The sequence below is a fragment of the Lepidothrix coronata genome, unplaced genomic scaffold, assembly GCF_001604755.1.
Source record: "Lepidothrix coronata isolate B3197 unplaced genomic scaffold, Lepidothrix_coronata-1.0 Scaffold130, whole genome shotgun sequence".
Taxonomy (NCBI): domain Eukaryota; kingdom Metazoa; phylum Chordata; class Aves; order Passeriformes; family Pipridae; genus Lepidothrix; species Lepidothrix coronata.
Window position 1 is genome coordinate 1,257,589 of NW_016690310.1, and position 14,635 is coordinate 1,272,223.

The following is a 14,635-nucleotide window of genomic DNA, read 5'->3' on the forward strand; positions in this document are numbered from 1 at the left end:
GTTTTCCCGAACAGCCACGAACAATGAGTCACCTCCAGGTGCTTTGATTTGAATTTTTTTTTTTTTTTTTAAATTTCGAAAAGAAACGGGTCTGCAGCTCGCTGCGGGAGTATCCCTCCAGCCCGCCGGAGCATCCCTCCAGACCCCACCGCCCCTCGGGTCTCCCTGCCCGCCGCGGGAGCCGAAGCCGCTCCTCCCCTTGCGGAGAGAGGGAGAGATTTATTTTTATTTATTTATTTTTTTAATTTTTTTGTTCCTACTCGGAGCGGGCAGAACCAATCCGGGGCCCGCCCTGCCCGCTCCTTGCCGGCGGGGCCGGGCAGCCGCCGCCTCCCGCCCGGCTGGTCCCGGCCCCCCCGGGATGCGCCGAGCAGCGCCGGGCGGGAGCCCGCTCCACTGCGGGAGGGAACATGAGCTGCCGGCTGCTTTCTCTTCCCTCTGCCAGCTGAATCGTTTTTATTTTTAATTTTCCTCCCCCCCCCCTTTCCAGCTTTTTATGCTCAGCACTGGGGGAGCCGGGAAATTCTGTGGCCACTGACATATTTTGATTTAAAATCGCTGTCAGTGGACGTTTCTCCTTCTGTTACAGCATCGTTGTCCTGTTCACAGCTATTTAGGCTTAAGAGGCTTGATTCTCTAAGGCTCGTATCCAAGGGCATCAGTCATTAACACACTGAGCTACATCTGCTTCTTGGCTAAGACTGAAGAAAGACATCTTAAGCTGGAAATCCTGCTCACTCACTCTCTAGTGCGTACGGAAGGGGAAGCATATGCAGCAGCAGGTTCCTTTTTTTTTTTTCTGTTCTAAAGGCTGCCTCACTTTGGAGATGCAGTGACAAGATAATGGAGTGAAAGTCTCTCATTTCCAGGCAAGAAAATTACAGGAGTCGGACAGAGAAAGGACAGAGCAAGTTAAATAGCAGAAATAGGAAAGAGGACAGTGGTGAAGAACTGAAAATAAAAACAGAGGAAACAGGTGGAAGGCTGGCATAAAGCTGGGAGATATATTAGGCTGAAAGTGGTGTGGTTTGTTTTTGGGTTTTTGTTGTGGTTTTTTTTGTTCTTTTTTTTTTTTTTTTCCGGTTGATTTTATTGTTGGTTTCAAATTCTAAGCTGGTTTTGGAGATCTCTGCAGTAAACCAGCCTGCCTTAGTGTAGAGCAGCCTCCCCAGCGTGTCCTTTTCTCTCTCCCTGCCTGCTGTCTCTGCCGTTGCTGCTGCTGCTGTCAGAAAACGTGTTAGGAAAGCAGAAAGAGAAAATGCCAGCCATCCTGGTAGCCTCCAAAATGAAATCGGGACTACCTAAACCCGTACACAGCGCTGCTCCAATCCTGCATGTCCCAACAGCCAGGACCATCCCACAGCCCTGTTACCTGAAGTTTGGGAACAAGGTGGAGGTGACGAAGACATTGTATTCCAGCCAGATTCCTCTCAAATCTTCTAATGGACAAGAAAACGCAGGAGATGGACTCCCAGCAAGGAAGAGTAGCTTGGTAGAAAATGGATTTGACACACAGGTTAGAAGGCACCAAATGCTGGGGAGGTGTATGTGAGAATTTATTTCTGTGTTGAAAGTGTGCAGCAGGTTTTCTGGGGTAAATAGCAGCTTGAGAAGGGATGTGCTAACATCTTGTGCTTGTATGTGCTAACATCTGTCTGAAGTGGTGGGATGTTTTATATTCCACATAGTGGCATGTGTAATTTTGTCAGCATGATGGAGCTGAGGTGGGGTTGTCAGGGATGGGGCTGCATGTGCTTTTTGCCTGTGTTGCCTTCTCTGTCACCTTTGCTTGAACCTGGGGGGATTTGCAGAAGGGAGACTGTAGAGATGTTGTTTATGGGGTGTGTTCTTTGTGTTCTTTATGTAGGTACTAAGTGTGATGGCTGGGTTGTGTGCCTGGGCTGGGGGAAGATTGCTGGTTGTTATTAATGTGTTTTGTGTTTGGTACTGTACCAGAGCACTAGTTGTGTGAACATTTTGTATTTGTAGTTGTGTGGGGAGTGAATGGGAGGCAGTGCTTCATGCTAAATTACGATATACCTGTAATTCAGTACAGCTAAATGAAACAGATTATGTAGGAAATGAACACTCAAGTGGAATTGCCTGTTATAATGCTATATGTGCATGACATCACAGATGCAACACATTATCAATACACATTTTTTTGATTTTCCTTTAATCTGTATCAGTTGTGTATCGTTATATATGCTGCTTGTTGTATAGGGAGGAGAAATGTACGTTCTTCAGCTCGTTTAGTTTTTGTCTCATAGTAACATTTCCAGGATGGCTTTCCAGATTGCCTTATCCTGCCTGCGCCCTGGTGTGCTCTGCAGCAGCGTGAGATATAGTGTGTGGAGTGTACTACAGTGGGAGCAAAGCAGATGGTGTGCTGCAGCAAGCAGAATTGATCACCATTATACAGAGATCACTGTATAGCAGCATGATGTATTTTGGCAACAGCTATATACATTACAAGATGCTGCTACCACTATCTGAGTCCAGTGGAAGGTGATACCATTATACTGGGGTAGGGAAATGTTAACAGATAACTTACTTGTTATTTTCCTTCCTCAAGGAATAATGGATCATCCCTACCATCTAGATTTTGAAAGCTATGTTCTCATAACCCTATTCTCTTCAGACAAATGTGACTACTGATTGGGCGCGTTGACCGTGTGCCCTGATTTTAGGATGTGCTGCAGTTTCGTTGCTGGTAGACAGGGTGACGTATTGGGCTGCTCAGGCCAGACAAATATGACTGTAGCAGTTCCTGAGGGACTGAGAGCAGGAGAAGGAGACAGCCAAGCATTGGTGGCAGGGTGGTGGTAGCAGACAGACCACCTGCACATCACATCTTGCCCTTACGGGAGAATCAAGTGCTCCCTTTAACTTGTGCCAGAGTCTGTCCTTGTGATTATGAAACGTCAGCAAAATTGCATTATCTGCTGCTTTTTCTCTTAGACATGCCATGGTTTCTGCATAGAAATCTACATTCCTGCAAAAGTGATTGTTATTCAGAAATAGTTTCTCATCTTGTGACAGATTATGCTCAGAGAGATCCTGCCAGTGGGAGCTGGTTGCAGAAGTAGGGGCAATGCTATGGTGGTTTTAACCTTTCTACAGATGTGGAACAAACCCCATTTTTTGTATCCTGATGATGAAAGGGTCTTTATGCTAATTTGTTGTATTTAAACAGGGAGCAATTTTGGCCAAAGAAATGTCAGGTAATTTTCCATTTTTTAATAACTTCGGCAGCAGGAGAATTCTTAAGCTTTGCTTTCTTGGTAACCTTCTCTGGATAGCAGTCTGAGCAGATGACCAGCACCTTTTAAGGTGTGAACCAGCGAGACTTGTTTTACTATCCATTATCTTGAATAAACACAGTCATTTTTTGTTGTTCTTATTGATCCAACTTTGATCCTTCTGCCCACATAAGCATACAGGGTTCTGCCATTCAAGGTGGTCATTTGGAACAGGAGATTTTTCCAGGTATGTTTTGTCAAGGGCACTGTTCTTTCCTTTTTCTAGTGTTCCTCCTTCCCCAGGGAGGAGGAGCAAGATGGGTGGAGAGCTGCCAGGTGGTATGTCAGCAGCAGAAGCATTTTTATCTTGGAAGGCCTTCCAGTTGCATTCAGGTATAGAAGTGTTTTCTGATAATAAGCCTGGTAAGGGTTAGTCTTAAACACTGTACCAGGTGTTGAGTATCATAGACATGTCCTCTAAGGGTGATCACCTGCTTCTCTGCATAGTTCATCTGAAGCACCAATGTGGCCCTCATCATTTTACTGTGCAGGCACCTGGCATCACCTGTGAGGGAGGGAAGTTGTATTCTTACAGTGGAATTTTGGGGTTAAATCCACAATGCTGACTGTTTTGGCACCTGTCTTTTATAGATCTTGGTCCCTATGTGGAGTTTTCAGCCCACAGGGAAGGACATGATATCCTCCTGTGTGGGTGGAGAGAGAATTAGAGAGAGATTGTGTCATTTGGATCAATTCTCTCGGTTCTGGAAGTATTGCAAGGAGTTGCTTTTAATCCCATTGAATTTTCCCCTTCCATCGTGACATGTATATATATATATACACTTCCACTTTGATTTTGTGTTTGCCCTTTTTCCTGTGCTAGTTGACTGATTATTCTGGAGAAGAGGCTGTGTCTGGTGCATTGACCAGAATGTAAGGACATTAGACCATGTTCTAATGCTGTTTTAGCATGTTTCAAGCCACTTACATACTTCATGAGCTTTTTGGGTGCCAGGTAGTACCTTTCTCAAGCCTCTGTTCTCTCTCTGATTCTTCAGAGAACATGAGCACTGCAGGTGGTATTTATTAAAGCACCAAATTTTAAAAAACTGCTAAAAATCAGGATGTCCCGCTTACAAATGTGGTTTTAGTGAAAACTTCTAAATGCTTTGCTAATTTTTTTGTTGCTCTTAATACGGTTTTACATGTGTAAACTGGATTTTATACTAACTAGAAGTTTTGTGCCTTAAGGCCATATATGGGCAATGTGTTAATTAAAATGCTGTGCAATTTATAAAAAGCATTCTTTGGAGTATTTCAGAGGCACTTTCCAAAGAAAGGTCTGAGGGTTTTAGCGTCAAGCCCATGGTAAATGCTAGTCAGAAATCTTAGGTCGATGAATCATGGCAGTATCATTCCTATTTTATTGTTACTGATATACACACTCCATTAATTTTTCCATATTAAAATCCCTGTGTTGTGCACAACATTATCCGACTGTTGCACTGGTGCTTATTTTGTCTAATTTGAAAACACCGCCAATAAATTGAAGCCATATTTAGAGAGCGTTGTTTTGGAAATATTTAACTTTGTTACCAGAGAAACTTCCATCAAGTGGATGGCCAAGATAGTGATCTCTCATCTACAAACTGCTATTTATTAGTGATTCTGAAAAAGTCGAATGCATTTGGCTACTAAATTTGCATTAGTTATTTAAGACAGAAGTCAATGCCAGTTAGGAGTCAGTGGCCGTGGTGTAATTGTTCGTGCAGATACAAGAAGGAAGATGCCGTTCCAGGAATGCAGTCTGTTGCCATGTTATTGGGAATGCCAGTGAAGGACATCATGGATTTAATTAGTGTTTATTGCTGCTATGTTGTATTCTCGAGCTTCTTGATTTTCTTTCTCTGGAAGACCAAAAAAGTAATCACCGTATCTTCAGTACCTGAAGCAGCCCTAAAGGCACTGGGCCCTTGTTAAGTGGTTGATCCCACTCTTCCACTAAAACACTTCAAGTTAATAGACTGTTTAACCTGGTATTAAAGTATGTATATTCAGCAATTACCTGTAACTGTGCTTAGTGTTTGGCAGGGAGGGGGTGGGGTAGGACTTGTTATTTCTTTGCAAACTTCTTTGCAATATTCATTTGCTGAAAACTAGGGAGTTCCCCTCTCCTGGTGGACATGGCAGACAGGTGCTCACTGGGTGTTACATTTTCACTCACTTTTCTGTTTCTCTACACTAAGCAAACCTAGTTCTTTTACAGGATTTCTAGAACTCTTACAGCTCTTTGTGTTATCTACTGAACTCTTTGATTACGTATCATTATCTGAAATAAAGCTCCCTTGCTCAGCTAGATTTTTCTTCATGTTGCTTTCCCAATTTGTGAAGATCTTGTTGAGTTGGGCAGCATAGATCTGGGGCAGTCTAAGTTTGGGGTGTTCTAGATCTCCCTATTTCCAATCTTACACTAGCTTTTTCTTCTAGCGATTTAGTTCTTCTTTCCTAATTTGTGAAGATCATCTACATCTGGGGTGTGCTCCAAAAACATTTGCAATACCTATGGAGATTGAAAATGTCCCTATTTTTTTTTCTCCACTACGCATTCTGTAGTCCAAGTAATGACAAGGTTGTGGAATGGAATTGGCAGAGAAGCTCCATTCCAGCTCTCTGCAAAAAAATCTACTGGATAGGCATTCCCAGGTTGACAACATGCTGCTGACACATTTCAGGGAGTTTTTCAGTCAGCTGTGTGCTGCTCTCAAGCTGATTAATTAATGGGTTCCTCCAGTATTTTTCCACACTTCAAATTTAGGCTCACATCAACTGTTTGATGAGCCACACGTGACTTGAGATCTGTTGGCTATAAGGTTTCCTTCTCTGCCTCAATCCCCCTGTTCCCATGCCATTAGCAATCCAAATGAAGCCATATAGTTCAGATATTAGTAATTACTTTTCTATATTTTAATTAACTTCTCCAGAAGCCGTTTATACCTCCGTGTCACTGTCTTGCTAATGTGAAGCTTCATAGAGAGAAAGACTAATAGGGCATATTGCAGAGAAATTGTGCCTTCCTTTCTCACATGCATTGGCCATTTTTGTGTGTGATACTGGGCTTCACAGCTTGACTACCAAACCATCTTGAGAAGGGACAGGAATCAAGCAAATCTGTATCTGGAGCCAGTGTAAAGTCAGATGAACATTGATTGGTTTCAATGCCATCATGTGAGCTGCCTCAGTGGTGTGAAGTTTGGTCTCGCTGGTGCTGCTGCTGCTGCTGAGATAATTATAAAAGAAATTAAGAGAAATGTGGTCAGTCACACCGATAACTTTAACAGAAAAGATGGCTTTTTGCAATGTTGAAAGAAATCAAATGCGATTACATCCTTTGTGAACAAAAGATTAATTTCACTGAAATGTTGGGAGAGGCTAAGAAAAACTATGGATTCAGGCTATCAAAATATATATAAGCACAAAAGAAATTTGAAATTAGTATTAATGATCTTGTTTATATGGTTATAGTTAAGTACCCAAGTACATTCCTACAAAAAAGCCCTTGCTGTATCTTCCTTTCTGATGGATTTTTTTTTTGACACACCATATGCGATCTGAGGCTATTAAGTAGCCAAATTCTTCTATTTATGATTACAGTGGTTTTGATGTATTTATAGATACATACTGGTAAATATTAAATTGTTGGGGGATTGCTCCAGATGAAATGTTACCAGATAGAAAACAATTTCGAAGTTGTTTTATTGTGATTATTAGCATGGGCTTTTCAGTGATCTGTCTTTTCATATGAAGAGCTACCCTTTCTAATGCCCTGCATTTGAACAAAAGGTATAAGATTGTGCCATAAATTCAGAAGGTTCTTTAATCATTGGGTTTTCATTTAGAATATGCAAAGGGTCACTTGGACTCAAAGTTCCATTGGAACATGGAAGATATTTTTTTTCCCTCTCATTTCAGTCTAATTGTGACAGTTCTTGAATAAAAGAGCATTTGCTCACTGTGTGCTGTTCCTTCCCAAGTTCAGTACCTTTACTGTAGAATTGCCCAAGATGGGATATCCAAGGATATTTCTACTTGAAGTAATAATGCTGCTGTTGAATTCAGTCAAGTTTTTATGGTCTATGGTAGTGCTTTTGAAACACTCATTTAATATGTCCTTTTTTCCTGCTTCTGGTTTATTTATTTATGTTATTTCTCTGATCTCTTCTAGTAGAGTATATATAAATATTTTTATATATACACATATTATTTATTTACACACACACACACACACATATCAAAGGGGCTTCCAAATTTTAATGTACTTAACCTAAGAGTACTCCTTAGAGGTTGGGATATTGTTCTTATTTTATAAATGGATGGCTGAGGCACAAAGAAACATACCCAAGGTCAGAAGGTCTGCAATGCTATAGAAAATTACAAGCTAGTCCCCTGATATTAGATTATCTTTCTCCTTTGCTGCTATTAGTTAACAGTTCAAAATGCTTATGCATATGGTGTCCATGTGTTCTCCTTCTGTCCTTGAAACTATTAGTTTACTCCATAAAGCTGAATTTCTTTAGGGAACAGTCTCCCTTTTTTTGTCCCTGTTGTAGCAAGTAAGTTTTATCACCTTCTGCTGTGACACTTGATGTACAGTGACACCCAAGAGAGAGGTATAGGGGTATTAGTAGAGGAGAACAACGGGTATTGATTTTAAAAGCTACTGGCACTGAACTTGAGCTTTAGTTCTCAAAAAGATAAAAAAATAAATCAAATTTTGAAGAGGTCTGGTAAACAAATCATGAACCTTTCCCAAGTTTCAATTATTTGAGAAGTACCCAAAAGAAATAAAATTATGAGACCTACACCACTGGTGCTCTTTTTGCCTATCCAGAGGATATCAGAAAAGAAAGCCTTTATTTATTGAGATAGAAAGGGTGGATTCAGTTCTTGATTTTGGAAATTCAGGGTTGGTGTTGGCTGGTTTTAATTTCCTGTGAAGAGTCCTTCAAGAAACATCATCTACTCTATAATTATATTTTCCAGATTGTCTTACCACTAGATTTAAATGTCTGAATAATTTGTGGATTAACTGTAGATTAATTTCTGTAGACTATTTTAATGCTTCTAGCCTACAAGTCCCCTTTTCCTACCAACGCAGGAGAAAATAAGGGGCTACTTAAATCAATAATTATTTTGTTTGAACTTTCCAAATTTGCAACAGAATAAATATTTTAAATGCTGTTTAAGAAGATATAGTTATGAATGAAGCGATAGCTGGGCCTTTAATGAAAGGATGCTTTTTGCTTATTTAAGCTTTGGGGCTAAACCTTCTACTTTTATTCTAGTATCAATCAAGAGATGCTCTTAAAATTTTAACCCATTGCTCTATGTTTTCCTTGCAACAAATCGTAGAATTTCATTCTCCTGAGAAATTCACCTGGCTAAAAATACCCTGCTTTAATATTATTTTTAGATACATCTGTATTTGAAGTATATAAATGGTTAGTTATTATGTGTATTATTAGACATGAACTGTTGGTACATTTTGTAACAGGAAGCTGCTGGTTTTCCATTCACCAAGAACTGGAATTCAGTCAAACACTTGGCACTTAGTTGTATGCCTCTAATTTTATCTGTAAATTGTTTTTTTTCTGAAATAGTTTGTGGAAACAGTCTCAGTTTCTTCAGTTTTGCAAAGCATAGGCATGGAAATAACTGCTAAAACTTTAAAAAATAAACCACATATTAAAATAAATGAGAAAACAGGTCACTTCTTATTTTGAAACAGGCTGAGATCTGAAGTTTTATTCTGATTCAGTCTTTTTTTTTGCCTCTTGAAAGTATTTTTAGGTGTGTTATACTTGGATTATTTTTCATTTTAATTTTGGGTTATTTTCGAACTGGAAGCAATGTGTGGGAAAACAATGCATGAAGGGAAAAAATATCCAACTTCTGTATTTGAAAATACACTTTTACCAGGACTCTTTCCCCCATGCGTGTTCAGTTTTGGACTGTCATATCATCATATCTTCACAGTGTCTTGTTTACTTGCTTTTTAGCCTGTGTTCATCCCTTGTCTTGAAGGTTTCCTTGGTCCTTTTCCTCATGTGTTTTTTTTTCTCTACAGCAATGGCTACAAGTTGCCTTAAGCTCTTTTTCACAGTTGGAAAGAGTCCCTAATTGTCCGTATTTTACCTGTTCTGTCACTAACATCAATCCATTTCTTCTCTCCTATCCTTTTTGTAATGACCAGCATGGTATAATCCCAAAGCGTCTTGTGAGTTCATGTTTACAGTGTAGGTACAGACAGTAGTAAGGCTGATTTGGAAGAGCTAGAAGCTGTAAAGAGAGTTTGTGAGCCACTTCCCAACAGTAATTGTTGAGGTTTTATTTTACACAAGCAAGGAGGAAAACTTATGGGCTGTAAAGACCAAGTAAGTAAGGATTGGCAGGTGTTGGTTTGGTAGCAGTAGTGCTTTGCTTGGCAAGAAAACGTGGTCAGGTCTGTGAAACATCAATTCTTGGGCAGTAAGTTGGTAGATTCATCAGTGTTTTCTTTGAAAGTGGTAATTTCTACCTATTCAAGAATTCTAAATACTTTTAGTGCTTTCTTCAAGCTCTAGGAGCTCACAGGAGTGGAGGACAAAGTGCTTGAGGTACTGTTCCCTCCATGCCTTGAGAGAGGGAAGGTTGGGTACTAAGGCATGGTGGTCCCAGAGGCCCATAATGAGGTGAATCTTCCCTGATAGGATTGCTCATCTTCTACTGGAAATGCTGACCAGAAACTATTACATTGTATTTTTTTGCCATCTATTAATTCTATATACTTGTCCATTGGCAGAACAAAATTAATACCTTAGTAGGATTTCATGTTGCTGATGTAGCTTCATCCATGTTATGGTGAACACGGATACTGAGATTTTGTTATATTTGTATATGTTGTAACAAATATTTAGAAGCATATTCCTTTTATTTTAGCCATCTCCACTTGAGCCACGTCCACTGTTAGAGAATACAGGTAACTTTAGTACCGAAAAGCTAAATGCTGCTTTTGTACAAGTATTTTCAAAAGATTAACAGCTGTCTTTCCACGTCACATCTATTTTGGCTATTTCTCAGGTTATGACGTTAATTATCAGGAAGTCATTTCTAATCAACTTGTACAAGGGCTCTAACAAATTTGCTTCCTCTAGCAGATAGACAGCTATGAGGCACAGTGTTTTATGATCAAGCGGATACAAAGATTGGTGTCGTGTCTTTTGGAGTCAGAAGTCATTCTTAAGTCAATATAGCATGATACAAAGTTACATTTTCTTCAAGAATTTAAACTTTGAACAGTATCTGTCTGTCGCTGTTGGAAGTTTGAGACTTGGAACAGATGTAGAGAACACACTTGCCTCCACAAAGAGCAATGTGCAACTTTGTAGCTGATGGAGACGCTAATTAATGGATCAGTCTGGCAAGACGAATTTGATTCTGTTTTAAATTATTCTTCATTTGCAAGAGTCCTACGGATATTTAAGTCTTCAGAACTAATTTAAAAAATGTCACGTGTGTTTCAAGATCAAATGTGCATTGACCATTTGAAGCAACAGCTTAGAAATGGGTTTCTCTCTGCTTGGTCAATAACCACAGGTCAGTCTGCTTCTCAGGACAGCCATATATATTCCAGACTTGTCTGGGGCTTAACTTGGACAGATTATTTTGGGAAGGAGTATTTTTGGCATTGCTGTGTCTTACTCCTCCGGGATGGACCCTGGAGCACACAGGAGTCTGATCCTCCATGGTAATTTGCCAGATGGGCACTGCCAAAGAAAGCTGGCAGAAAGGTGCCTGTCCTCTAGTGTGGAGTATCCTGTTTATCCCTACACAGCCTGTCCAGAGGAATTGTATGAATTTGCCTATTTCACTGAACCAAACCACTTTCTGCTTTTCAAGAGGGAAGAGCAGTGGTTGCCTAGGATCCCGTTTCCAAGCAGTCAGAGACCAACTTCCCACACTGCAGCAGTGAAGATTTTCCTTTCTTGCCTGTAAGATGCCTTTTGGCCTTTTCCCTGGTAGGGTTTGGGCCACATGGAGTGATTCTGTGGTGCATATGCAGTGTTGTGCAGTGGGATGTAATGTCCCTGGGTCTTGTCCACTGGAGGTTTGGTTGATCAGGTTGGATAGCAAGGCAGCTGTATCTTATTTTTAACATAAGAATTAATTCCACCTTCCCCTTGTTGAGCAGATTACCTCAACAAGGAACCTGAAATAGTAATAATAAAAAAAAGTCTGTGAAGCTCCTACACTTGTTAATAGCAACTTAATTTCTTGGCCACAGCAATGTGAAATAGATAAGATTTAGCCCTCTTTACTGCCTCCTGAACAAATCCTCTCAGATTCAGTAGAAGAGAGGTTTGTGTTGAACAAACACAGATTTTCACCTGTTCCCTTCACAGTCTGAGAAATGTCCATTTGTGTTGGATGTGATGGTGGGGACTGATGCTACCCTTGGCTTCCTGTTGGCCGCTGTGTCAGTGTTTCTGAGCCAATGACCCTTCAGATCCACTCAGTGTTTATTGTGCAGCATTAAGAGATTTTAAATTTCAGTGTTCCACTGGCAAATCATTTAATTTTAGATAATTTTGCAGTGGTTCTTAGTAGCTTATATAAATGGATTTTCAACAAATAAAAGCCTCAGTCTTTCCATGCACATGGGCACGTTTCAGTCGTGCAAACAATACCTGTGGTGGAAGGAGGCTCTTGTAAACCATCTTGTGAATAGCTGCAGCATCACTCAGAGCAGTTACTCCCCTTCCCTCCTCCTTTCCTCTCTGACAGCAGCTGAAATGGCAGGGCTTGGTTTGGCCAGTACTTTGTGTCATTTACAGCAATGCTGTTAAATGCTGGGCTGCAATGGATGGGAGCTCAGCTAATTTGCATGATTTAAAATGCCAGCTCGGTTTAATGTAGAGCAGCTGGTATGTACTTAACTCCTTCAGGAGAAAACTTAATACCAGCAGATCGCATTATCCGGGGCTACACAACACTTATTTATTTATTTTTTCATTCTTTCTCCTCAGTGCTTCCTAGAGCATTTGTAAAGATCGTTTGTCTGTCGCTGGTGAAGAGCTGTGCTCTCTGTTGATATTTCTGTGTCTTACAGAGTTCACAAAGCAAGTACTTGTTGCAACTCCTGAACATCCATTTACACAGTGACCTTAGCAGATAGGACTCTAAATTAAGATGTGTCATGATGAAGGATGGCGAGATTAGTTGGAAGAGGGACAGGTGTAGAGGCCTGGATTATGTGGATTACTGCATACTCAATTTCTTAGGGTTAAATTTCAAGGTTGAAAATGGCTAATTCCACAGTTATGGAATTAGGATATGCTGTGCTGTCCCTTCGGGTGCTGTGCCGGCAGCCAGAGTCACCTTGTGAGGGAAGAAGGACTTGGAGGATCAAAGAATTCTTTTGCTCCCCTGTAATAATTAGCATAACCTCAGTGAGAGGATGGAGGGAGCGTAATCTTTTAATACCAACCTTTCTCAAAATTGACCTTGTCATGGGCAGATTCAGCTTCCCACAGAGAAACAGATGCATGGTAGAGTCACTCTTACTGCGTCAGAAATGCTGGCACAGTATCTTTGCCAAAATTCTCTTACCTTTCCCTGGGCAATTAGCCTCTTATGCCAAATTGCTCTGGACGTGCCTTTGGTTGAGCTGTGGGATATTGTGTGATGAAGGTGGACGTTACAGAGTCAGGACTTCCTTAAGGCACTTACAGTGAGGCTTTCTCTTCCTCTGAACATTTTTTATTCTATCAAGTTTGAGCTGAATTTTCTCATGAAACAACAAGTGGTCACTTTTGAAGACCTTTATTAGTTCCAAGCACAACCCATTAAGCTGGAGATAAAACATAGGTTCTTTTGACATGAGTAAGTCCTTCAGTGTTCATCTGAGGTTTGAGCATTTCTATTACCCTTTATAAACCTTTGTGTTAGACCATATCATGTGGCTCCTTGGTTGATATCAGTGCTGTGTTTGGTCTATGGGATGGGAAAGTCACATTGTTACAAGAGAAAGGACAAGTCTTCCCCAAGAAAACTGATTATTGTCTTTTTTTTGTTGTGAAATGAAAACCAGTAATAAGATGACCTCCTGTAATCTTCTTTCATAAATGTAGACAAGATAAATTGCCCTTGGTGATGGAATACTTCATTCTTTCATCTCGTGTTGTCCATGTGTAAGATCATTAATGTGCCTGCATGCTGTGGAAGATTACAGCCCTGCATTATATAGGCAGATTATTTATGTAGTAGTGTATGTATACCATAACTGGGTTGAACATCTGAATGTTTTTGATGTATAATATTCAAATAATTTCAGCCATTTGAGGAAAAGCCTTGCTAAGGGTTATGCTTGAAGGCAGAAAATATAGTTAAGCAATACACATCCATCCTTTTAATAGACAGAAACCATGTTGTGAGGCAGTTTAGAAGGTTCCATTCTAGCAGAGGTAGAGCAGTGTAGTTGTCAGGCACCAGGTCAGAACTTCCAACAAATGATGCTATTTATGTTTATCAAGTCTAACTCCAGGTCTGGAACAGGAGCAAATTAACCAACTTTTCATTTATGCTGTGTGAGAGCTGCCTGTGAATTAGTAAATCCTCATCAACCATGGCACTTGGGTGTCTTAAGTATTGTTTGTTTTCTTTTTTATAACTATGGGATAATTTTATTTCTTTTAATGCTTTTCTGTTGGTTAATACAAACTTTTCAGGGATCCAGGCTTGACCTCTAATGCTTATTATTTCATTCCTTGCTATTTTCCACCACAGATATTTTTATCTTGCTGTTTTTAGGACTTTTCCAACTGGTCAGAAGGTCAGAAAAGCCAGTTGCACCAGTCTGGACATGCTGTGAAAAAACTTGAAGGATTGAAAAGAGTAGTTTTTATGGCACCTTCATTTTGAGCTCTGCCTTTCTGCCAGGAGGGGTTTCAGTCCTAAAGGGCAGGGAGGATGCAGTGGTGAGTCTGTGAGCCACAGGCCATCAGCATCATTGTCACCTCCTTGTTGCCTGCTGCAGTTTATCACCAGCAACTTTATCACCACCAACCCTTATCTCACAGGTGTTCTGCAGAGATAAATCCATTATAATTCCAAGCACCTCAGGTAAAGTGATACCTGGAGCCATGAAATCACCTTAAGTAGCTAACTGGAGAACTTCTAAACCTTTGTGAGTCAGTGATCTGCTTTTTTCTTATTGATTTTTTTTTTCTTAAGGCAATACTTAAAGCAAGAGATACTTGATATCAAGTCCTTTCCACTAATGATTTATGGATTTAAAAAAAACCTGGGAAGATAGAAGTCACATTGTTAGGAGAAAGTTCTCAGCTATAAACAGATAT

General features: G+C 40.3%; 1 protein-coding gene across 15 annotated transcripts in view; it reads left to right on the forward strand.

Moving 5' to 3' along the window:
- The first annotated feature begins 812 nt into the window (after window positions 1-812).
- The window catches only part of NAV2 (neuron navigator 2), a 214,252-nt gene continuing 200,429 nt past the window's right edge, over window positions 813-14,635 (forward strand). For all 15 annotated transcript variants that reach the window (XM_017826754.1, XM_017826757.1, XM_017826756.1 and 12 more), the window contains exon 1: window positions 813-1,516. In XM_017826754.1, the coding sequence (XP_017682243.1) occupies window positions 1,259-1,516 (258 nt within the window). In that variant the 5' untranslated portion in view covers window positions 813-1,258. The remainder of the gene's footprint in view (window positions 1,517-14,635) is intronic.